We start from the raw sequence: 19,124 nt of genomic DNA on the forward strand, positions 1-19,124 counted from the left end.
CTAAATATTTTGAGACTCTAATGGGTTGTTTGTTGTTGAGCACCACTGGAATGGAGATTCAGATGGAAAGAAAGTGAATCTGTCATTAACAGTGGCCAGGCTTCTCTCCACACTCCATTTCACAATGTTTTAGCAGTGCTGTGCCAGGAAATGGCCTGGCAACAGCCATTTTTCTCAGAAAGAAAAAGTGTAAAATAAATGGTCAGTCTTTTATTTCTTTGATCACAGTAAGGCAGTGGTGATAATGAGCTCCTGTGTATGCTTCAGTGGGCATTTGTTGTTTGCATCCTCACTATACTTAGAATACTAAAATGTTAGTGGACATTTAAGGAGACACACTGTGAATCTGAATGAATGGATAGCAACCAAGAGCTGAACACCCTTCACATTGTCTAAGAGATTCCCAAATGAAACTTCCTTCATGCCTGTGTAATCAGTCATTGAGAAATCCTTCCACTCAGTGCACTTGCAGACACAAATGCCAATTCTAACCAATGGTAACACGGCCGAATTGGTTAAATCCATAACCAGTCATGCCATAAAATGGATCCAGTTACAGCTCTAATGAACTTCTGGCATGTACTGCAAATCGGGCCTCTACCATTTTTTTTTTCTCTCTAATGGCCACAAATTTTGTGTAGATCAGCAGGCGAACAAAGAACAAATGTTAAGGCCAGTTAATCACACTGGCATGCTAATTAAGTATAATGGGCATGCTGAGCTAATGCTTTAGCAGCAGTAGCAACTGCAATGTGTGACTGCTGTTGGGATTTTTAAACTTTGCGCAGTATTGTGCTGACAAAGATTTGGGAAAAAAATATTTAGTTGTTATTGGTGTCAGAAGACTCTTGACTTCTAATGGACTCTTCAGCGTTCCACTAACCGGAAGTTGTCGAAAATATTTCTACGTAAATAAAAATCGTATAATAAATCAATCTGTCTGAATATTATTGTAAAAGATCAGGCAGAATATGATTATACAAATTTAAAATATTTTATTGCCCTTTTTTTTTTTATGAAATCTAAATGAAATAATTCAGTTTAAAGCGAGATGGTACAACATAACTTTTCCGGCGTTTCACGATTCCCCCCTCCTGTCAGAGACTGTTGATGATCCTCAGGCTGAAAATGATGTTCACAGACGAACGGGATGCCTCGTTTATGCCAAACGTCAGCCCTTCATTTCGTTTTATAGCCCACAGCCACCGTTTCCTGAGATCCAAATCATTAGGAAACTGGTGAAAAGCTAATTCTGGTTGTATTTTCTTTGAGTTGCTACAATGCATAGAAATTCTATCGAAATGATTCAATAAAATGATCCAATATTGCTGTCAGTCAAATTTATATTAGATTTATTGCATGGAAATGAATGGCTCCCAACACAAGGTCAGTATTTTCCAGTGTGTATAGATGGACACGACAGGGAGATGTGAGAGCCAAAGACTGCTGCCCCTTCAGTTCCTTTACTACAGTACTGCGTGAATCCGAGGAATAACCACACATCAGCCACACCCCCTTTCAAGCCTGCCACAAATTTGGCAGGCTTGAATGGCGGTTTCACAGTGTCATTTTTGGCGGCCACAGAAGGCAGGATGTATCCTGTCAGGCCATTTTTTTCATTGCGACATTAAAAATCTATAATCCTATAAGGATTTTTTGTCGGCCTACATCTTCGTTTAATACTTAATCCCGATTAGTTTAAGATATTGGGATGTGTGAACTGGGCTGTCTCAATATACATATGGCTCCGTCAGTCAAATGTGTGTAATTGGTCTTGCTCATTCAACAGACACCTGCCTCCATTCTCTCATGAACATGAATTTTAAAGAAAGAGTATCTTTCCAGGGGTCTGTATCAGTGTTCTTGTTTTAGGCGAACACAAAAACACGAGGGCTACATAGCTATTGCGCTGTCCAGCTGTCTGGTTTATGAGCACAGTGTGGTCCATGCAGTGGGGAACACGCTTGTAAACTCCAAAACCTTGGTGATGTTTTGTTGTTTCCTAGTTTCAATCTCCCTCGGTTGCTTTCTTTGCATGTTCTTCTAGGCTCTTGCTGCTTGCTGCGGGAACGAACAAGAGAGAGAGCGCTGTGATTTTCACACCTACAGTACAAACTCAACAAAAACCTCCGACTGAGGTTGCAAACAGACTTCCTGTCAGATTTCCAATTATACTCACTTATGACAAATGATTGTGAGTGACAGCCTTTCATCATCTAAACATCTCAAACAGTAGGAGTTTGATTCGCATTTCAAAACCTGCCTGAAACAAACAAGCCTGACGTTGTGAAATGTGTAGCTCTCTCCACACAGACAACACGACGCAGGCTATTTCACCTTTGGTTGTTAGCAGGTTGTAATTTGTACTTGAATAAAAAGTAGAGGACAGCACTGATGTTCTGTTTCTGAATAAATTTCATGACAAACAATGACCTTGGCAACCACACGAGAGCTGCTGTTTATACAACAATCAATGAAAGCCATCGGACCTCTTGTCCTTCGACACTATATAAATGTTGCACTGTATGCAAGAAAGAGATTACCTAACATCCTGTGTAAGTGTTGAACGTACGCGTTGTGATGCTTTCCACAGACTTCAGTGTGGCATTTTCTTTGCTGTTCATTTGCCTCAGCAGTGAGTGCAAACTTCCTTGTAAAATAACCAGCAAATACTGTCAGAGCATTTCTGTTTACATTTAGCGTTGAGTATTGGCGGTGAACTCGGAGAAAAGCTGAACAATCAGATATGTCCACAGGGGTAAACAAGCAGACGTCAGTCACAATATTTCAAGAAAGATCAGCTCTACCTATTTTACACAAGATGTTCCCCCTCCCAGTCGGAGCATCACATTATTTCCATCTTTAGAGTAAATGAGTCTAATTACCCACCCCAAGCTAAATTTGGGCCCCGACTAGTCCACCACAACTTGGCTGCTTTATCCCCCTGAGCAGCTTTTCAGAAGTGGGTGCCAGAAAGCCACAGCACGCACAGGAATCTGCCTCACAGCTCATCTCCAGGCTGTTGAGTCCACTACTGATTCCTGTGGCACTGTAGCCTGCACATCTGCCTAAAGGTAGGAGGTGTTTACCTTGGTTTAACACAGCAGGGCCTTGTGAGGGAAACTCATTGGGCTGGTGGGATCAAATAAACCACAGTATGTCCAAGGAAATCCTATTTAGCACATTATTCAAAGCACTGAATCACAAAATGCCAGCCCATTGTGCCTGGGGTAAACTCAGCCAGTTGCTATGTACGTAACGAGGAACTGACCACTCTATGCCACTTCCCTTAAGAGGTTTACCTGCTTTATTTAAAAATACATCTTAAGCATGCTTATTCAAATCTCCCAGTGCAGGGGGACTGGCTGAAGCTGCAATACCGTTATGTAGCTCCGTCTTTATCCGTGTGGCCTAGAAACTGGGGAACGTTTGCCGATGTTTTTGTATGTCCGGCCTATTCATCACGGTGAAATAACACCACTGAACAACAGAGCCATTCTCTCACTTTCCACTTTGGTTTGAGGAATGTTAAAACATTTGCTGCAGAAATGTCATTGCAATTTAATGACAGGGTGTTTTGTTTTTTTGTTTTTTTTTTTGTTTTGTTTTTTTTGTCACTTTTGTGCATTTGGATGTTGTGATCATGTTTGGTCAGAGTTACAGGCTACAGTGTTTTTGTCACTGTGATAATTGGCTTTGGTACTACAAAAAAAGAAAGTACACACACTTGCTTTTCTGTCAATAACTGTAACCCACAGTCCATTGATACTGATGCCACCCCCACTGTAAATTCAATCTTTTACATTCTGCTTCATTCTCATGTTGGGGTTACCATTTCAATCTGTTCCAGCTTGTTATTGTTTTTTTTTGTTTTTTTTTGGTTTGTTTGTTTGTTTTGTTTTGTTTTTCATTTGTGGGGATGTTAATGCATGCATCAATTTGAACGTTTTATACATTTATCAAAACTTTAACCTAGTTGGGTTTGTAACTTTACCTAACAGAGAAGCATCCCTTTAAAGAGGCTTCACCCCCTCTCTAAATGGTGTGTTTACCCTTGGGATGGGACACAAAACCAGCTGTGTATGAAACTTCCATCTGTGCTTACATTAGTCAGGCCACGGTTCGTTTAACATGGATGTGCTGTACTTGAACTGCTCAGTATCCCGATCATTCGGGGGCCAGTTTTACTGCTTTATCATAACATGACTTTGGCTCTGGCCAGAAAGACAGAACTAAATAAACATAAACACATCGCAGTAATAGCAGTACGATTTAGCCATTATCTTTGAGTCGTTGTTTTTCTTTTCTTTTTCACCTTAATTCAGTCGCACAGTTTTAAGTTTAGGTTCATAAATAAATACAGTAGATTCTGAAGGTTTGCTTTCCAAGTTCAGCTCTCTCATTATAAGAATTGTGCTTTGTTGCTTTTTGTGTAAATTATAGTTGTGGTTTTCTATTGGATCAGTGAAGCAATACCTGAAATAAATGGCCTCCAAGATATATATATATATATATTTTTTTTTTTATTATTTATATTTTTGTCTCATTACTGGAATGACCTCATAAAACTGCTATAGATAATGGCTGCAGGGTTGGTCTGCACAGGTGTGTGTGTGTGTGTGTGTGTGTGTGTTTCATTCATTAGCACAGCAGTGGCGACAATGAAGTGCTAGATGTGATGCTGTGTATTTTGTTGGCTTGTAGCTCACCCAGGGACCCAATCAAGTCATTATCACTATGTTGACCCCTCTGTTATTCATCTTTGATTTTCTGTCTGAGTAATGAATCATTTACAAATTTAGAATCCCTTAGTAGCCTTTGTGCAGACTTTTAAAACAAACTGATGGTATGTTTTTGTCCAAACTGTCATTTTTATTTAATTATTTGATTATTTAATTATTTGTTTATTTGGTTGTTGTTTTTGCACCATAATAGGGTACATAGGAAAGGGTTAGACCAAAAACCATGCAGTGGAATATAGAAGCAGTTACCTAAAAGACAAAGCGTGTTTTATGTTGTGGTTGTTCATGTGCTTTTTCATGCATGTACTGTTACAACATAAAGTAACCTGTGAAAGAGATTTTAGGAATTGGTTAGTACTGTTGTTGGTTTATGATTAAATGGGTTAGGGTTAAGGTTAGGGTCAGACGGATCAGGCCATTTGCAGAGAATTCAATGATTTCAGCAAAAAGTTATTTACAGTTAAAAGGTTATATCGTATTTTTATACTTAAATACTCATACTGACATTGATTTCATAGTGAAAAACTGCTACTTTATATTTTTTCTTCAATAAGTCATATCAATAGGTCACAAGAACAGTTTTTTGAGCATCCCTAGTTTTTGCATATAGTTTTGCCCTAGCTCCAAATCCGACCATTAGCACCATAGATTTAGATTTCTAGAGTTTCTACAATTTGGTCAATTTCTGCTTTGACGCTGTCTATTCCACCAGAGCAGGATCGACAATGGTGAGACTGTCAGACGCAGAAGGGCACTTCTGAGGTCTGACAGACAGGCGGTAAATCTCTCGTTGGTTTTTCTAAATGGATGTCAGAGTTCTGGGACTTTGCATGTTCTCCCTGTTCCTGCGTGGGTTTCCTCCTGGTACTCTGGTTTCCTCCCATCATCCAAAGATATCATTTTGGGTTAACTGGTGACTCTAAACTGTCTGTAGGTCTGAGTGTGAGTGGTTGTTGGTCTCTGTCTGTCTCTGTGTGTTGTCCCTGTGATGGACTGGCGACCTGTCCAGGGTGACCACGCCCTGGCTTTGGCTCCAGCACTCCCCACAACCAGGAAACGGAAAAGCGGTAGATGGATGTCAGAGTTCTTCCATTCTGGCCCCTCACATGTTCACTTTTTCATTCATGTTTTAGACAGGTTTATGTTAATTAAATATCCTTGTGCAATGTGTCATCCTATGATGCATTCCAATCCCATACTAATACCAGCATTTATACAGCTTGTGTGACTATATTACAAATATAATTACAATCACATTAAGTGTACACACATACAAGCATGCAGAGCTGTAATAATCACAAAGGTTGTTGGGCAAAACAGCTGTCATGGGGAAATGCTGTGATTTGCATTCAGACTATGCCTGCTGGCTGAACTAACAGATGTGATATATATGAACCTCCACTAGCTGTGAAATGAGCTATATATGATCAAGGAAAAAGCTTAAGTATTGCATTAACTGGTCCACCAATTGTGAAGTGAGAATTGCAGCAGCAAAGCATTGTCTGAGTCTTCCTACTCGGCCAGAAGAGCCAATGAAGACCATTCTGCACTCGAATCCAGTGATGGATCAGCAAAATAACCCATAATCTTGAATCGCTTTAGTTAGTTGAGGCATTAAAAGTTGAGGCAGCAGCTGAATGAGTCCCCAAGTTGCTACAAATTGTTCTTCAGATACTTGCCTATTCTGCCAAGAACCCAGCCTATCTAAAAGAACTCAGAGGCCAGAGGTTTTGATTTCCCATGTCAGCCATTCCTCACACAAATCTGATCTAAAATTGATAACTTATCTTGTCTATGTGAAACAAAAAGGGCCAGCACTAACCCTAACCTCTGGACTTCCATGGTCCCACAACCGCAGCAAGGCCTGACTGCCCACTCCTTCCCATCTGAAAATCGTAATGCAAAACATATTTGATGTTCTCAGTGTTCTGGTCTGAGCATTTGAGGCTGCTTAGCTATCTTTCTACTCAGTACTAACTTCTTAGATGGACTTCTGTGCGTAACTTTGTTTTACTTAGGTCCACCACAAACGTTATAAACAGTTAAAATAATCAATTCCGTCTCCCTCGCATTTCTGTTTGCTGCTACCTGACACTCAAATCCTACGTGGGATGGGAGCTGCTTTGCCCAACCGCACAGCTGTCACACCACAGACCGTGTGTCTGATAACATTGATGTCCCAACGGCAAATCCAACATATATCCAATATAACCATGCTCCGCCAGACTCATTCATTCATTCATCCATCTTAACCACTTATCTGTTTCCCGCTCGTGGGGGTGTGCTGGAGCCAATCCCAGCTCACTCTGGGTGAGGTCAGGGTTCACCCTGGACAGGTCACCAGTCCATCACAGGGCCAACACACAGAGACAGACAGAGACCAACAACCACTCACACTCAGACCTACAGACAGTTTAGAGTCACCAATTAACCCAAACATGATGTCTTTGAATGGTGGGAGGAAAAACCCAGGCAGACACGGGGAGAGCATGCAAACTCCACACAGAAAGGCCCCAGAGCTGGGAATTGAACCCACACCTTTCTTATTGTGGGGCAACAGTGCTAACAGCTAACAGCACAATGCATAACATTGGTTGCTGTCTGCCCCCAACTGTTGTTGCCCAATGCACAAAGAAAAAAAAAAAAAAAAAAAAAAACAGACCACTGCAGCTTCTTCACTGAATGATGGACCCATGGGAGGATTTGAGCAAACTGTTTGGCAAATTGGATTACTGAACCTGCACAGAGCTAATGTGGACATCAGATGCCCTTAGTGAAGCTATTTTTAAAATATAATATTCTAAAGTGAACATCTTCCTACACCCACATAGTACTTTTGTCATTAGCCTGTAAAGCCAATGTGTGAATTCATGAGTAACCATTTATAGTTACCTTACCCTTAACAACTGACTAACATTCACCTGGGTTCAGAAATGGATACCTTGAATTATTCATTGACTCATGACGAAAGAGTGAACCTGAAGTTGAACAGTGATAACGTTTATTGCTATATCAGCAATTTTGTGGCAATGCAAGTGGTTGCATGAAAATAATCCTTCAAAGGAAAAAAGTATCTAAATAAATAAATATAAAACAAAGTTCAAAGTGTCCCTTCACTGTGGAATCCTCCTTTAAAGAATTAAAGATCAGGGCTTGCATCCCTCTAACTTTATTTCTTTAAGGAAAAGTAGATGAAGGTGACCTTTGACTTAATGTGTTAGTTCTTATCTGGTTCCTGAATCATTTGAATGAGTTGATGGTCCTGATGTCCTCAGAGGGCAGATTCAGGGCCAGCCACACCGCTTTTCAGTACCGTCCACAGTCAAATGTCTGTCAGGTCGGCATGGCGTTGACATTCAGTACGACTGGATCGTGGTCTAAAATAAATCAATATACACACAAAATGTAGACAGAATTACCATCTTCTCTTTCTGTTCATCATGAGACCTCATTACTTATCACCGTGTGCAAGATATTTTAACAATCAAAATGAAATAAATCAAATTGCATCTTCATCATTAACATTGCAGTGAGTGAATCCTCCTTTGACAAAATGATTTTAAAGTCAACAGAAATTATTATGATGCACCTTGAAGGCTACACCACACTGTCACTGCTTCACTGAGTTAGCTGCGGACATTTTCAGTGTTATTAGTAACCTTTTTTAAGACAGTCTAGGCAAACTGCAATGATAAAATCTGTACAACAGCAGTGTTAAACATAAGGTGCCGTTACTCGGATTGGTTCTAGAGAGAGTATCTTAATAAAGGTCAGCAACAAACTACAGTCAATGACAGCTAGTTTAGAGGTTTAGCTTAACAACTACATCCATGACTCACCTACTTGATAACAAACAACCATGAGCTAATCGGACTGAAATCAGTCTGTCCAGACAGTCTCAGACTGGTTTTCTGGTAATATGTGGTATTCTTGGGTTTTTTCTTGGGAAGTTTCCTCTGGTGCCTTTTTTTTTTTTTTTTACTTTACCTTTTGTGTGTTGTTTTTTTTCTTCCGTTGACTTAAATGTTTGGCTGTGAAGGACTCTGTGACTGGTGTCTGCTAAAAGAGCATCCTCAACAGAGAGGTTTTACCAGTGAAAGTGATCAGGCGTTTAGGGTTTAATCCCAATATAATGCTCACATGCAATATGTGTAGCATGCTGTTTAACTAAATAACCTTGTCTCCCAATAATCTTTTTGTTGGTCAGGCTGGCTTGCCACTTTGAGAATGAATTTGTGATAGCAAACGGCTGTGCAGCCTAACCCTAACCCAATATTTGTTTATCCTACAAAACAGCCTAAAAAATGTGGCTTGGGATGCTCTGCTATTTCTGCTGTAGTTGAAAAATCAACTCATATGAGACAGTGACCTGAGGCAACAGCTTTCTGCAGAGCAGTGCAGCAGTGAGTGAACTCTGAGCTGAGAGCTATTTAAACTGGAGTCAGACTCACTGTCCAGAGCACTCAAATGTTAATAATCTAAATAATTCAGTCTTAGCACAGAGTATATGTGTTTATGTGTGGATGCTTCTATTTATTTATAAGCAGGGTTTTTCACTACTGTAGTTGTACTGTAGATAAATGACGACTCGAAGCTCTCCCTTTTTGTGCATTTTTCTGGACATTGGTTATGGTTATTGGTAATTGGTTATGGAGCGACTTCCATCGGGCTCACAGCGCAGCAGGCGAAGTAACGAGACCACCGGGTCCCCTTGGATTGTTGTTGGAACTGGAAGGCAACGCAGACAGCGGAGGGAAAGAAGGCAGAGGCAGGGACGTCTAGGCTGAGGAAGCAACCACACAAGCCACCTGTGTCGACCCTGTATCTCTCCAACGCCAGACCCATGGTGCACAAAACAGAGGACTTTTGAAACTGCAACTGATGTAGTGACTGACACTGTTACCGTCAGTTGCTACTGCTGTGATTATTATGGAAAGATGGCTTCGCCCGTGGCTCCCCGATGCCAGTGTGCAACTTGCAGGCGGCACTGTAACCCGCTGGGATCGGACTGAGGAAGGGGGGGGCTCTGTATTTACGTGCATAATGACTGGTGTAACAACAGCGTGGTCATAGAATTGTTCTCCTGACCGGGAGTATGTGTCTGTCACATGCCGGCCTTTTTATTTACCTAGAGAGCTAACAGTAGTGGTTGTCACAGCTGTTTATATTCCACCTGATGCCAATGTTAACACGGCGCTCTCTCTCCTGCTGAACACAATGAATGAACAACAGCAGGCCACCTGATAGTGTGCGCATTATTCAGAAGGCCCACTTGAAGACTGTAGCCCCTGAAATTTGGGCTGGAAATGCACTTTCTGAGTTACAGAACTGTTTCGACCACACAAACTGGGATTTATTGAAACACCAGGACCTGGAAGTATTCGCAGCAACTACATTGGATTACGTCAAGTTCTGCGTTGGAAATGTGAGTGTGGATAGAAACATTTGGGGTTTTCCCATACTAAAAACCCTGGATGACCGGCCAGGTCCATGCACTCCTCAGAGGCCATGATGCTGCCTTCCATTCTGGCAACAGAGCACTATACAATGTGCTTACCTGAAAAGAGGAATTAAAAAGGCTAGGGCAGACTACAAGAGAAGTATAGAGACCCACTTCTCCAGCAATAACTCCAGGCAGGTGTGGTGAGGTCTACAGCACATCAGGGGACCTGAGTGTGTTACTCACAGAGGAACTTAACTGCTTTTTTGCTCGCTTTAAGTCACTGCAGCAACACTCAACCACTCCAATCCTCCCCCACCAGGGTCCAACACGCCGCAACTCACTGTAGAGGAGCATGACACGAGGAAGGTGCTCCTGGCAGTAAACCCCAGGAGGCTGCTGGCCCCAATGGGATATCCATCATGGTGCTCAGTGTGTGTGCCCACCGACTCTCGTCCATCTTCAACCGAATATTCAAAAAGGATAGTTGGCTGAGCAGTCGTATGTCAGCAGTGTGTACAGCAGGGGGCTAAGGACGCATCCTTGGGGGGAGCCAGTGATGGGGGAGGACATGATGCCATGGATTCTGACAGACTGTGGCCGGTGTGTTAAAAAGTCCAGTACCCAGTTGCAAAGGGAAGGTGTTCTTTGTTGGCTAGAGTATGCCGGATGATGGTTTGAAAATCGGAACTAAAGTCAGGGAAGAGGAGCCTCACAAAACAATCCCCACTTTCCAGGTGGGTGAGAGCAGAGTGTAGGACTGATGGCACTGCGTACGATGAAGAGCGGTTCTTTCTGCAGAGTGAGAGTGAGATGTTAAAAATCTCTGTCCACATTTTTAACATCTCATGAGTTCATGAGCACAGGCTTTCAGCACCCTTCACGGGATATTGTCCAGACCTGCTGCTTTTCATGTGTTGATGCATTGCAGAGTTCTTCTCACATCCTCAGCAGATACCCTGAGGGACAGCTCATCTGGTGGAGCAGCCAGTCTGGAGCTGGGGGCGGGGTTAGAGGCTTCCAAGCGGAGCACACTCAGCCGGGCTGTGTGTTCAGGCCCCTCCTGTACTGTCTCTACACTGCAGTCCATCCCACATTGACAACATCATTGTCAAGTTTGCGGACGACACTCTCAGTGGTTGGTTTAATCTCAGAGGGGGAGGTTAACAGCCCGCTGTTCAGTGTTCTGGCACTGTGCCATCAGAAAAAACAAGAGATCATCCTGGACTTAAGGAAGCACACAATAGAACCTGCCCCTGACATCAATGCTGAACCTGTAGAGAGGATCCACACCTTCAGGTTTCTTGGTGTCCTCACCTCTGCTGACCTGGCAGCAAACTGATGATAACCTTATACCACTCAGCCATTTAGAGCCTGCTGACTTACTATATTACTGGAAACTGCCCTGAGGCAGACAGGAGGAGGCTTCAGAGGATCACCAAAGTACCACAGAGAATTGTTGACGGCCCTGTTTCCTCATTGTATGGACATTTACATCTTCCATTGCCTCAGCAGTGCACAGAATATTATCAAAGACAGCTCACACCCTAGTTTCCAAATGTTTTACCTGTTGAACTCTGGCAGGTGCATCAATGCAGGTCCAAACAGACTCAAAAACAGTTTCTTCCCCAGAGCCATAAACACTCTAAACTCTCACATGCGCTGACGTTCACCAACTTCTCTTTCACTTATTGTGCAAAAGAGTCATCATGGGATCATTTTACCTACTGTTTATTCTGGTTTTATCAGGGTATTACTTGCACTGCACTTTTTCTACAGCACTTTACAGGAATAACATTTTTTAGAGTGTCTTTGGTTTAATAATGGTCATGTGTTGGTCATCAAACATGACACAAATATGATTTCTTGCAATCAATGCAATCCTGGTCAGGGTAAGCAATTTTGATATTAATATCAATATGACTGGGAGTTCAGTCAAAGAGAATTTTATTTCGAAGTAGTCCTCCTTTATCTGTCAGGGAGACTGTCTATAGCTCACACAGAAAGAGTGGGATCATCTGGTGGGCACAGGTATAGCCAGGTGTTCTCAGTGTACCAGCGATATGAGAAGCCAAACAGATGGATAATTGCATTCAAAGAGATGGCATTAATTGCAAAGTGAAGGGGGCCCAGTACCAAACCTTGGGGCACTCTGTTGCCTAGACATTGATTGGCGATATGGCCTAGGGCATGTTTTCGGGGGTGCATACCTGTTGCACCCCAGAGGTCTTGACACATTTTCTATAACAAAGGTAAATTAGAAAAAGGTTGTGTCCTTGAGCAGAGGAGACAGTTGATGGACATGTGCTTGCACTTTTTGAAGCCTTGCAGGCAATTAGAGCGCTGGGCATTTAACCAGCAGGGAATGGTTGTGGGCAGTTCAGATAATTGGTACTTTATGAACACCATCCTTTTTGGTGAAGAAGATATTGGCTGAGGGGTCTGTGTCTGGTAGATGTGGTGGTGGTTTGAGTAAGATTTTGAAGCTTTGTGGGTTTTACTTGGAAAGATGCTGCATTATACATTAATAGCCATCCATTCCCCAATTAATCATAAATGGGTTTATTTATTTATGTTTATGTTTATTTATGAGCTGTTTTTCATTTTGGCCTCCAGTTCACATTTCCTGTTTGCTGACACAAATTGAACCCTATTATTCTCAAATTAATGTCACATTGCTGGGGTTACATTTTAAAATTCAAGTAAAATGATGGCCGAGATCTGAGCTGATGCAGATTACGGTGACAGTGCCAGGGAGCCTCAGGCCATCATAAATCAATGCTACACCAGCATGTGTAAAAACTAACCAGCTTTGGTGACAAGATTACCACATCAAATATGAGGGCAGTCTCCTGCAGTAGTGTCCTGTTGGTGCAGGCCCCCTTTGCGTCCTTTTAACACTCAAAGCTTCGCTCTATGCTCTTTTCCAAATCTCCAGCTAACTAGGCCATGATGAAGGCTGTGTGTGTCTGTGTGTTTGTGTGTAGATGTATGTCTATGAATGTAGCTGCAAATACAAGATAAAGGAATGCTGCTGTTTATGGTCCTGAGGCATGATAGAGTCATCTTGATGACTCTTGCCCTCTCTGACCTGATTGTCCACCAGCCTCCAACATCAATACAGGCCATTTTACATCCTAAAGCAAATGCCTACCGCAAAGCGCAGTTGCTCCAACAGAGTGCAGCCATGGCAAACTCTATCTCTCTATCTATCTATCTGTGAATAATACAGCTGGAATAATCATTGTCTCTATTTAAACTAAATGACCTTTTATTGACAATTATATGTATATATAATATATCTATTGCCATCCTATAATACCAGGAGTTTCTGCCCCTCAGTAACATACCATACCAGTTTAACAGATCAATCAAAAAAAAAGGTCTACAGCCAATAAAGATTTCATCAGCCCTGTCTGTGCAAGAGAGAGTTTGCTCTGTGTGTGTGTGTGTGTGTGTGTGTGTTCTAAAACAGAAACCCAAACAGAATCTCCAGCCCAATAACCTCATTGTCTATATTATTAATATTATTGGGCTGCCTTACCAAAGTTTAAGTAAAAATATATACAAATTCATGAACTCATCTAAAACATTGCTAGCTTTGGATCCCATCAGGTGTGGTTTTTGAAAAATAAAAATCTTTTGAATTGTTTAAGGCAGATCATTTTTACATTTTTGCTTCTCGGAGCCTTGAAGAATTCGGCAACTGAAGGAGGTTGAAGTCTAAAACAGTTTACCCCAAAAAAAAAAAGAAAGCAATGCTGTTGAAAGCAAGATAATTTCATAAAGAAGGTTCTGACACCAAAACAATGTTTTGTCTCGCTAAAATACATTTTAACACGCACACACTCACATGCTCTCTCAATGAATATGTCATCTATGTGTGTGTAAGGCAGTTTTATAGCTTCACTGTGTTTTATAGCTTTATCGGAAACAGAATGAAGTTCCAAACTGTCGTAGATATAATTATCAAAACTATTTTTCCATGTTAATGATTAGAAAGAGAGAGCGAGAGGCTGAGAGGACGAAGAGGGTCTTACAAATCGCCATTCCTCATGGGTTTTTAATTTATTTATTTATTTTTTCGTCCCTTTGCTGGTCATCTGGTCAAATTCTCTGAAACCAGATGGAGTCGGTTAGGGGTGACTACTCGTGCCAAGTATCAAATTCAAAGCCCCCAAATTTGTCTTGGATGAATCAGAAATGAACACCGTATGGGTGGAAGTGGACAAGCAACAAAACAGGAAGAAAAAGAACTCCACTCCACTAGCACATACGTCTGGATTAGCCTACAAGAACACAAGAAAACGGGGTTGCTCAGTGTGCATAACTTTAATCTATACATGGATCTTTTTAAACTGTAACGCATAATTAACACCAGGATCATTTTGTCTTTCCATTTTCCTAGTGGCGTCTCATGAAATGAATTCATTTTGTTGCTGCAAAAGGCACTGTTACTAAGCAGGACAACTGGACACTCGAGTCATTTCTGTCCTCTGTTTCGTCCCACGGCAGGTGATTGACATCAAAGTGAAGTTGAAGGAGTCCAGGAGGTTCTGGTCTAACCTGCCCGATAGCATCTGCTCCAACAGCAAGCTCACGGAGTCTGATGATGAGCAGTGCTGGAACAGCCACACAAAGGGCAGGTGAGGACTTCTGCAACTGTATATTACCACAGCAAAGTCTCCCCACTTCGCAGCTGTCATCGCTTTGCCTGCCAGGGATTAAAATAGCCACACTGTGTTCCCACATTAACATTCTTTCTAAGTACAATGGCTGCTTCGTATGTGGAGAACTTCTATATAAGCTCTGAGCCTCTTATACTCAGGGGACTGTGGAGTTTCCAACACCTCTTATCACCACTGCAGTGAGTAGAGTATTGCTGAGCCGTACAGTAGATTGGACTGTTAGTTGTTTTCTGTGACAGTGAACCAGAGACACTGGCAAGGAAAATATATCACCCCATCGCTTTTATTGCACCAGATGGTGCAATAAAAGACATGTTAATTCTCTTGTTTGTGCCAATATCTTTTTAAGCATTGCTCTAAATCTAGTAGGTAAATTGATTTCTCAGCGACAGTAAAACACAAGTCTCAGACCATGGGAGGACCGTACTGGAAAGTCACAACTGCGCCGTTACAGTCCCACCAAACAAATTAGGTAAAGTTCAAACTCTGTGTTGAATGTTTAACTAAGACACAGCTGAAAGTAATCAGCAGGCCAGTGCACACTCAGATTTAACCAGCCATCATGAGGAAAACTGAAGGTCTCTTTTTAATTTCAGAGGGTGAGCTGTTCACCCACGTTTTCACATTATCAAGAGGTTATTAACATGTGGAGCTGTGGAAAAAGGGCAGCCAAGTCCTGGTCAAAACACGCTTGAAAGAAATGAAAACAATGGCCGTGCAAGAGACTGACACTGCAGGACCGGCAAATAAAACCAACTCTATCAACTCTGTAACATCTGTAATTGGATTAGATTGCTTTGGTTTGGGAGAGAGCTCTGGCACACAGCCACGTAAGAAACAAATCTGACTAGACAACAGAGGTAACTGGAGGGAAACTCCTCGACATGTCACAGTATATGAAGCGTTTTAAACCTGCATCAAACACGAGCAAATTGAGCGACATATTCTCTAAATCCCCGTCAGATGTGCAGCATCATTTTTTGTGGCTTTCTTCCTTTTAGATGTGTTTTCAAAGTGGTAAACGTGTTTTTACAGTCCGTTATATGTTGATGCAGTTGTCTCTGCTTCAGTATCATCAATGCTGCTTCAAAGCTTAGTTTATAGGTCGCTATTGTTTCTAACTTACAGTTCAGCACCACATTAGAGACTATGAATGTAAATTGAAGTGAAATCTAGAATCCATTCGAGAAAACATCATTGTTGCATACCATTTGTTTTTTTTCTTCTTCTTCTTTTTTTTTTTTGTTTCTTTTGTTTTGTTTTCTGTCCAGATATTTCCCTGAAGTGGTGAAGGAGGGTCTAACCAACCAAGTGAATAACCCAGAGGTGGATGTGGATATTACCAGACCTGACACACTGATCCGGCAGCAGATCATGGCTCTACGTGTTATGACCAACAAGCTAAAGAATGCCTACAACGGAAATGACATTTACTTCCAGGACTCAAGTAAGTTTTCCAATCTCCATTGGTGTTTTTGAATGTACAGAAAGACTAGATGAAATGAAGAATAATTATCTGAAGCAGAACACGGAGACAAACTTTTCTCTGTTCATTTCAGTCACTGAATGTCGGTTGTGAGACATGCCCTACTCACATTAAAAACACACAAAGAAAGATTAAATTCTATTGCTTGAATAAAATCTCAAGTGTGTTTACATAGCAACTCATCATACAGCCCTACAAGATGAATCGGTGTTGCACAGAGATTAGACTGACACTATTTGGGGAAAGTAAACAGCTGCAGGTATGGTGACTCAAACAATGATGTACTTCGCGCACAATGCCGTGATAGAAACCATCCTGTCTGTCTGATTCTCTGGATCCTCCTGAGCTGACAAGATGGAAGAACCCCGCATTGCAAATAAAATATGTGGCTGCGAGACAGCTGATGCCAAATTTTCTTTTCAGTTGCTGTCACATTTGTTTTCCTATTTATCTGTTAAACATCAGACACCCAGCGCTGAAGCGACTAAAATTGTTGCAGAAGGTTGCTGAAGGTTTTCCTGCTCTCATGCTCGCCTCTTTGGAGATCAGCCTTTCTTTCACATTGCAAATATCATTATTTCTTGCCCATTTTCAGTCATGTAAAAGCTGTTTTATGCTCTGTCAGCTGGAAAGGCCAGTCAAACTAGCTCTCATAACAAGTAGACATTTTGCTTTGCAGTCAATTAATTTCAATAAAGTCACAAGTCAGACAAAACTGATTTGGTCAGTTGGTCTGAACGGTCCAAACAGGAGGACGTATCATTGCTCATTAGCTCTGTGGCGCTGTACGCAGGTCAGTGGGACAAATACAGAGGAAATATTCTCCCATTCACAACCAGGCTAATTAGAGCTGTATTGAATAGTGCCGATTAGAGCGTGCACATTGTCAGCTAGCAAGCCCATCAGCTCCGTTAGCTCATGGCCAGCAGTCACTTAACCCATTTGAAGAACTTGCACACCAGTTAACGCTACTGCTACTTCTGTTGTAATTGCTTGCTTTCATCTTGATATGACACCCTAACACACAATTTCCGGCTTAGCTTTGCACAAAATTGAATGGAAACAGTGGAACCAGCAATAAACAAACTATGGAGAATCAACACTGAGCCTAACAGCACTATGACTGGAACGTGCTCACTTAATTCACTGGTGTTTATTCAGATATTAATCTGTGAACATTTGAGCAATTTAGATCACAAGAGTAATTAACTGATTTAACCGTCACCTCTTCACTCATACATACAAGGCAGCTTGTAGTAATTCAATATCATCAGTTCCCCATTTCCACGGACTAATTGCTTCCTGTGATGATGTTATATTTATGTATGTTTTTATAAATGTTTTGTTGTTTGTTTGCTTATTTGTTTGTTTTGTTGCTGCAGGTGACGAGGGCAGTAGTTCTGGCAGTGGCAGCGGCTGCTCTGATGGCTGCACAACAGAGTTAGTTTTTGTTGGAACAGAGGCTCCTGTAATTAGAGCTGACAGGAGTGATGAACGCACAGCAGTAGCAGCCGCTGCCAAGTCACTTTCTTGTGGACCCTCCCTGCTGCTGGTAATGGCTGCCCTCACACTCCCTCTGTGGGCAATGCAGACTCAGCGGAGATAATACACAAGCGTAGCCTGATCGCTGACTTTTATACTGTTACGTACAGTATGTTTAACAGCAAGTTCTACTGCTGTTCCCACACTGGACAAGTAGAACCTCCTGGAAACCTGTCAAGAATGGCTAACTGTATGGTAGGACTGGAAGTGAGTGCAGCGCTGCATCCTACTCGTCCCCCAGAGAATGCACGGGGACATTACTGAACCAGCTTTCACATCGCTTAAAAAAAAAAAAAAAGAAAAAAAAAAGTGGTGTTTTCTCATTAATCTAAAGTGGGTTTTGAAATCAAATGCTTCGCTTTATGAACGTGGTCCTATCTTGATGGCTGTGATTTTCCAGATGAAGGAGAATTTATTTTCCTTTTTCTTTGTATGAAGTTGTGAAATCGAGGCACCCATTTTGTCCTATTAGTCTTCTCCCCCTCAGACAAAAGGAGAAAGTCTTAATGTGTGCATGCGTGGAAATGATGTTAACTGACAAAAAAAAACAAACAAACAAACAAACAAAAAAAAAAAAACAACACAACAATTTTTGAGGTTTTTTTTTTTTTCCTTAACTGCAGGCTACACAGTTTTGGAATTGATGGTACAAGATTGTACAATGAAAGCAGTTTACCTGGTTTCCCGTTCAGTTGTATCAATGCAGCTTCAGGAAGCAGCCGTTCTTTCAGCCATTATAGTTTGCACAGATTATTTTTGTTGGCCTCGTGAGTTTATAAAGCTAAAGGAATCATCCACCCCATAGAGACAGAAGATCTATATTTTATGATAATTTAGTTGATTGTATTGCACTTAAAAACTGTTGGAGTATGTATTTCCCTGGAAGGACTGTAATCTTTCCATTTTAGTTGTGGCTACATTTTTAGAAATATATTTTTTTTGTTATTTGCTCACAGTTAAACACCAAAAGGAAGTTTTTGCAACAAGTAAGCAAGCCATTTTTTGGAATGATAGAGACCTTAATGATATTTTCATTTACTTTCTTGGTCTTTGTGCTTTTCATGATCCGTAGAGTTCATGTGCAGCACTCTGTCTCTGCATTCACATTTTATGAAGTAACACAATGAAATGTGCAAGCATTCCTTTGGCCAATGAATATGTCACATTTTAATAGTTGCTCCCGAAACCAATAAAATTCATCCATTCTCAAAAGTGAAAATTTGGCT

The 19,124-nt window shown here is 41.4% G+C and overlaps 1 protein-coding gene across 1 annotated transcript in view; it reads left to right on the plus strand.

Moving 5' to 3' along the window:
- LOC115041265 (glypican-6-like) overlaps positions 1 to 18,078 on the plus strand; it is a 102,567-nt gene extending 84,489 nt beyond the window's left edge. Inside the window, exons 8-10 of the mRNA XM_029498610.1 lie at positions 14,698 to 14,828; positions 16,142 to 16,317; positions 17,739 to 18,078. Coding sequence (XP_029354470.1) covers positions 14,698 to 14,828; positions 16,142 to 16,317; positions 17,739 to 17,962 — 531 coding nt within the window. The 3' untranslated portion in view covers positions 17,963 to 18,078. The remainder of the gene's footprint in view (positions 1 to 14,697; positions 14,829 to 16,141; positions 16,318 to 17,738) is intronic.
- The last annotated feature ends 1,046 nt before the right edge of the window (positions 18,079 to 19,124 follow it).

The sequence above is a fragment of the Echeneis naucrates genome, chromosome 3 (genome assembly GCF_900963305.1).
Source record: "Echeneis naucrates chromosome 3, fEcheNa1.1, whole genome shotgun sequence".
NCBI classification, from domain to species: Eukaryota; Metazoa; Chordata; class Actinopteri; order Carangiformes; family Echeneidae; genus Echeneis; species Echeneis naucrates.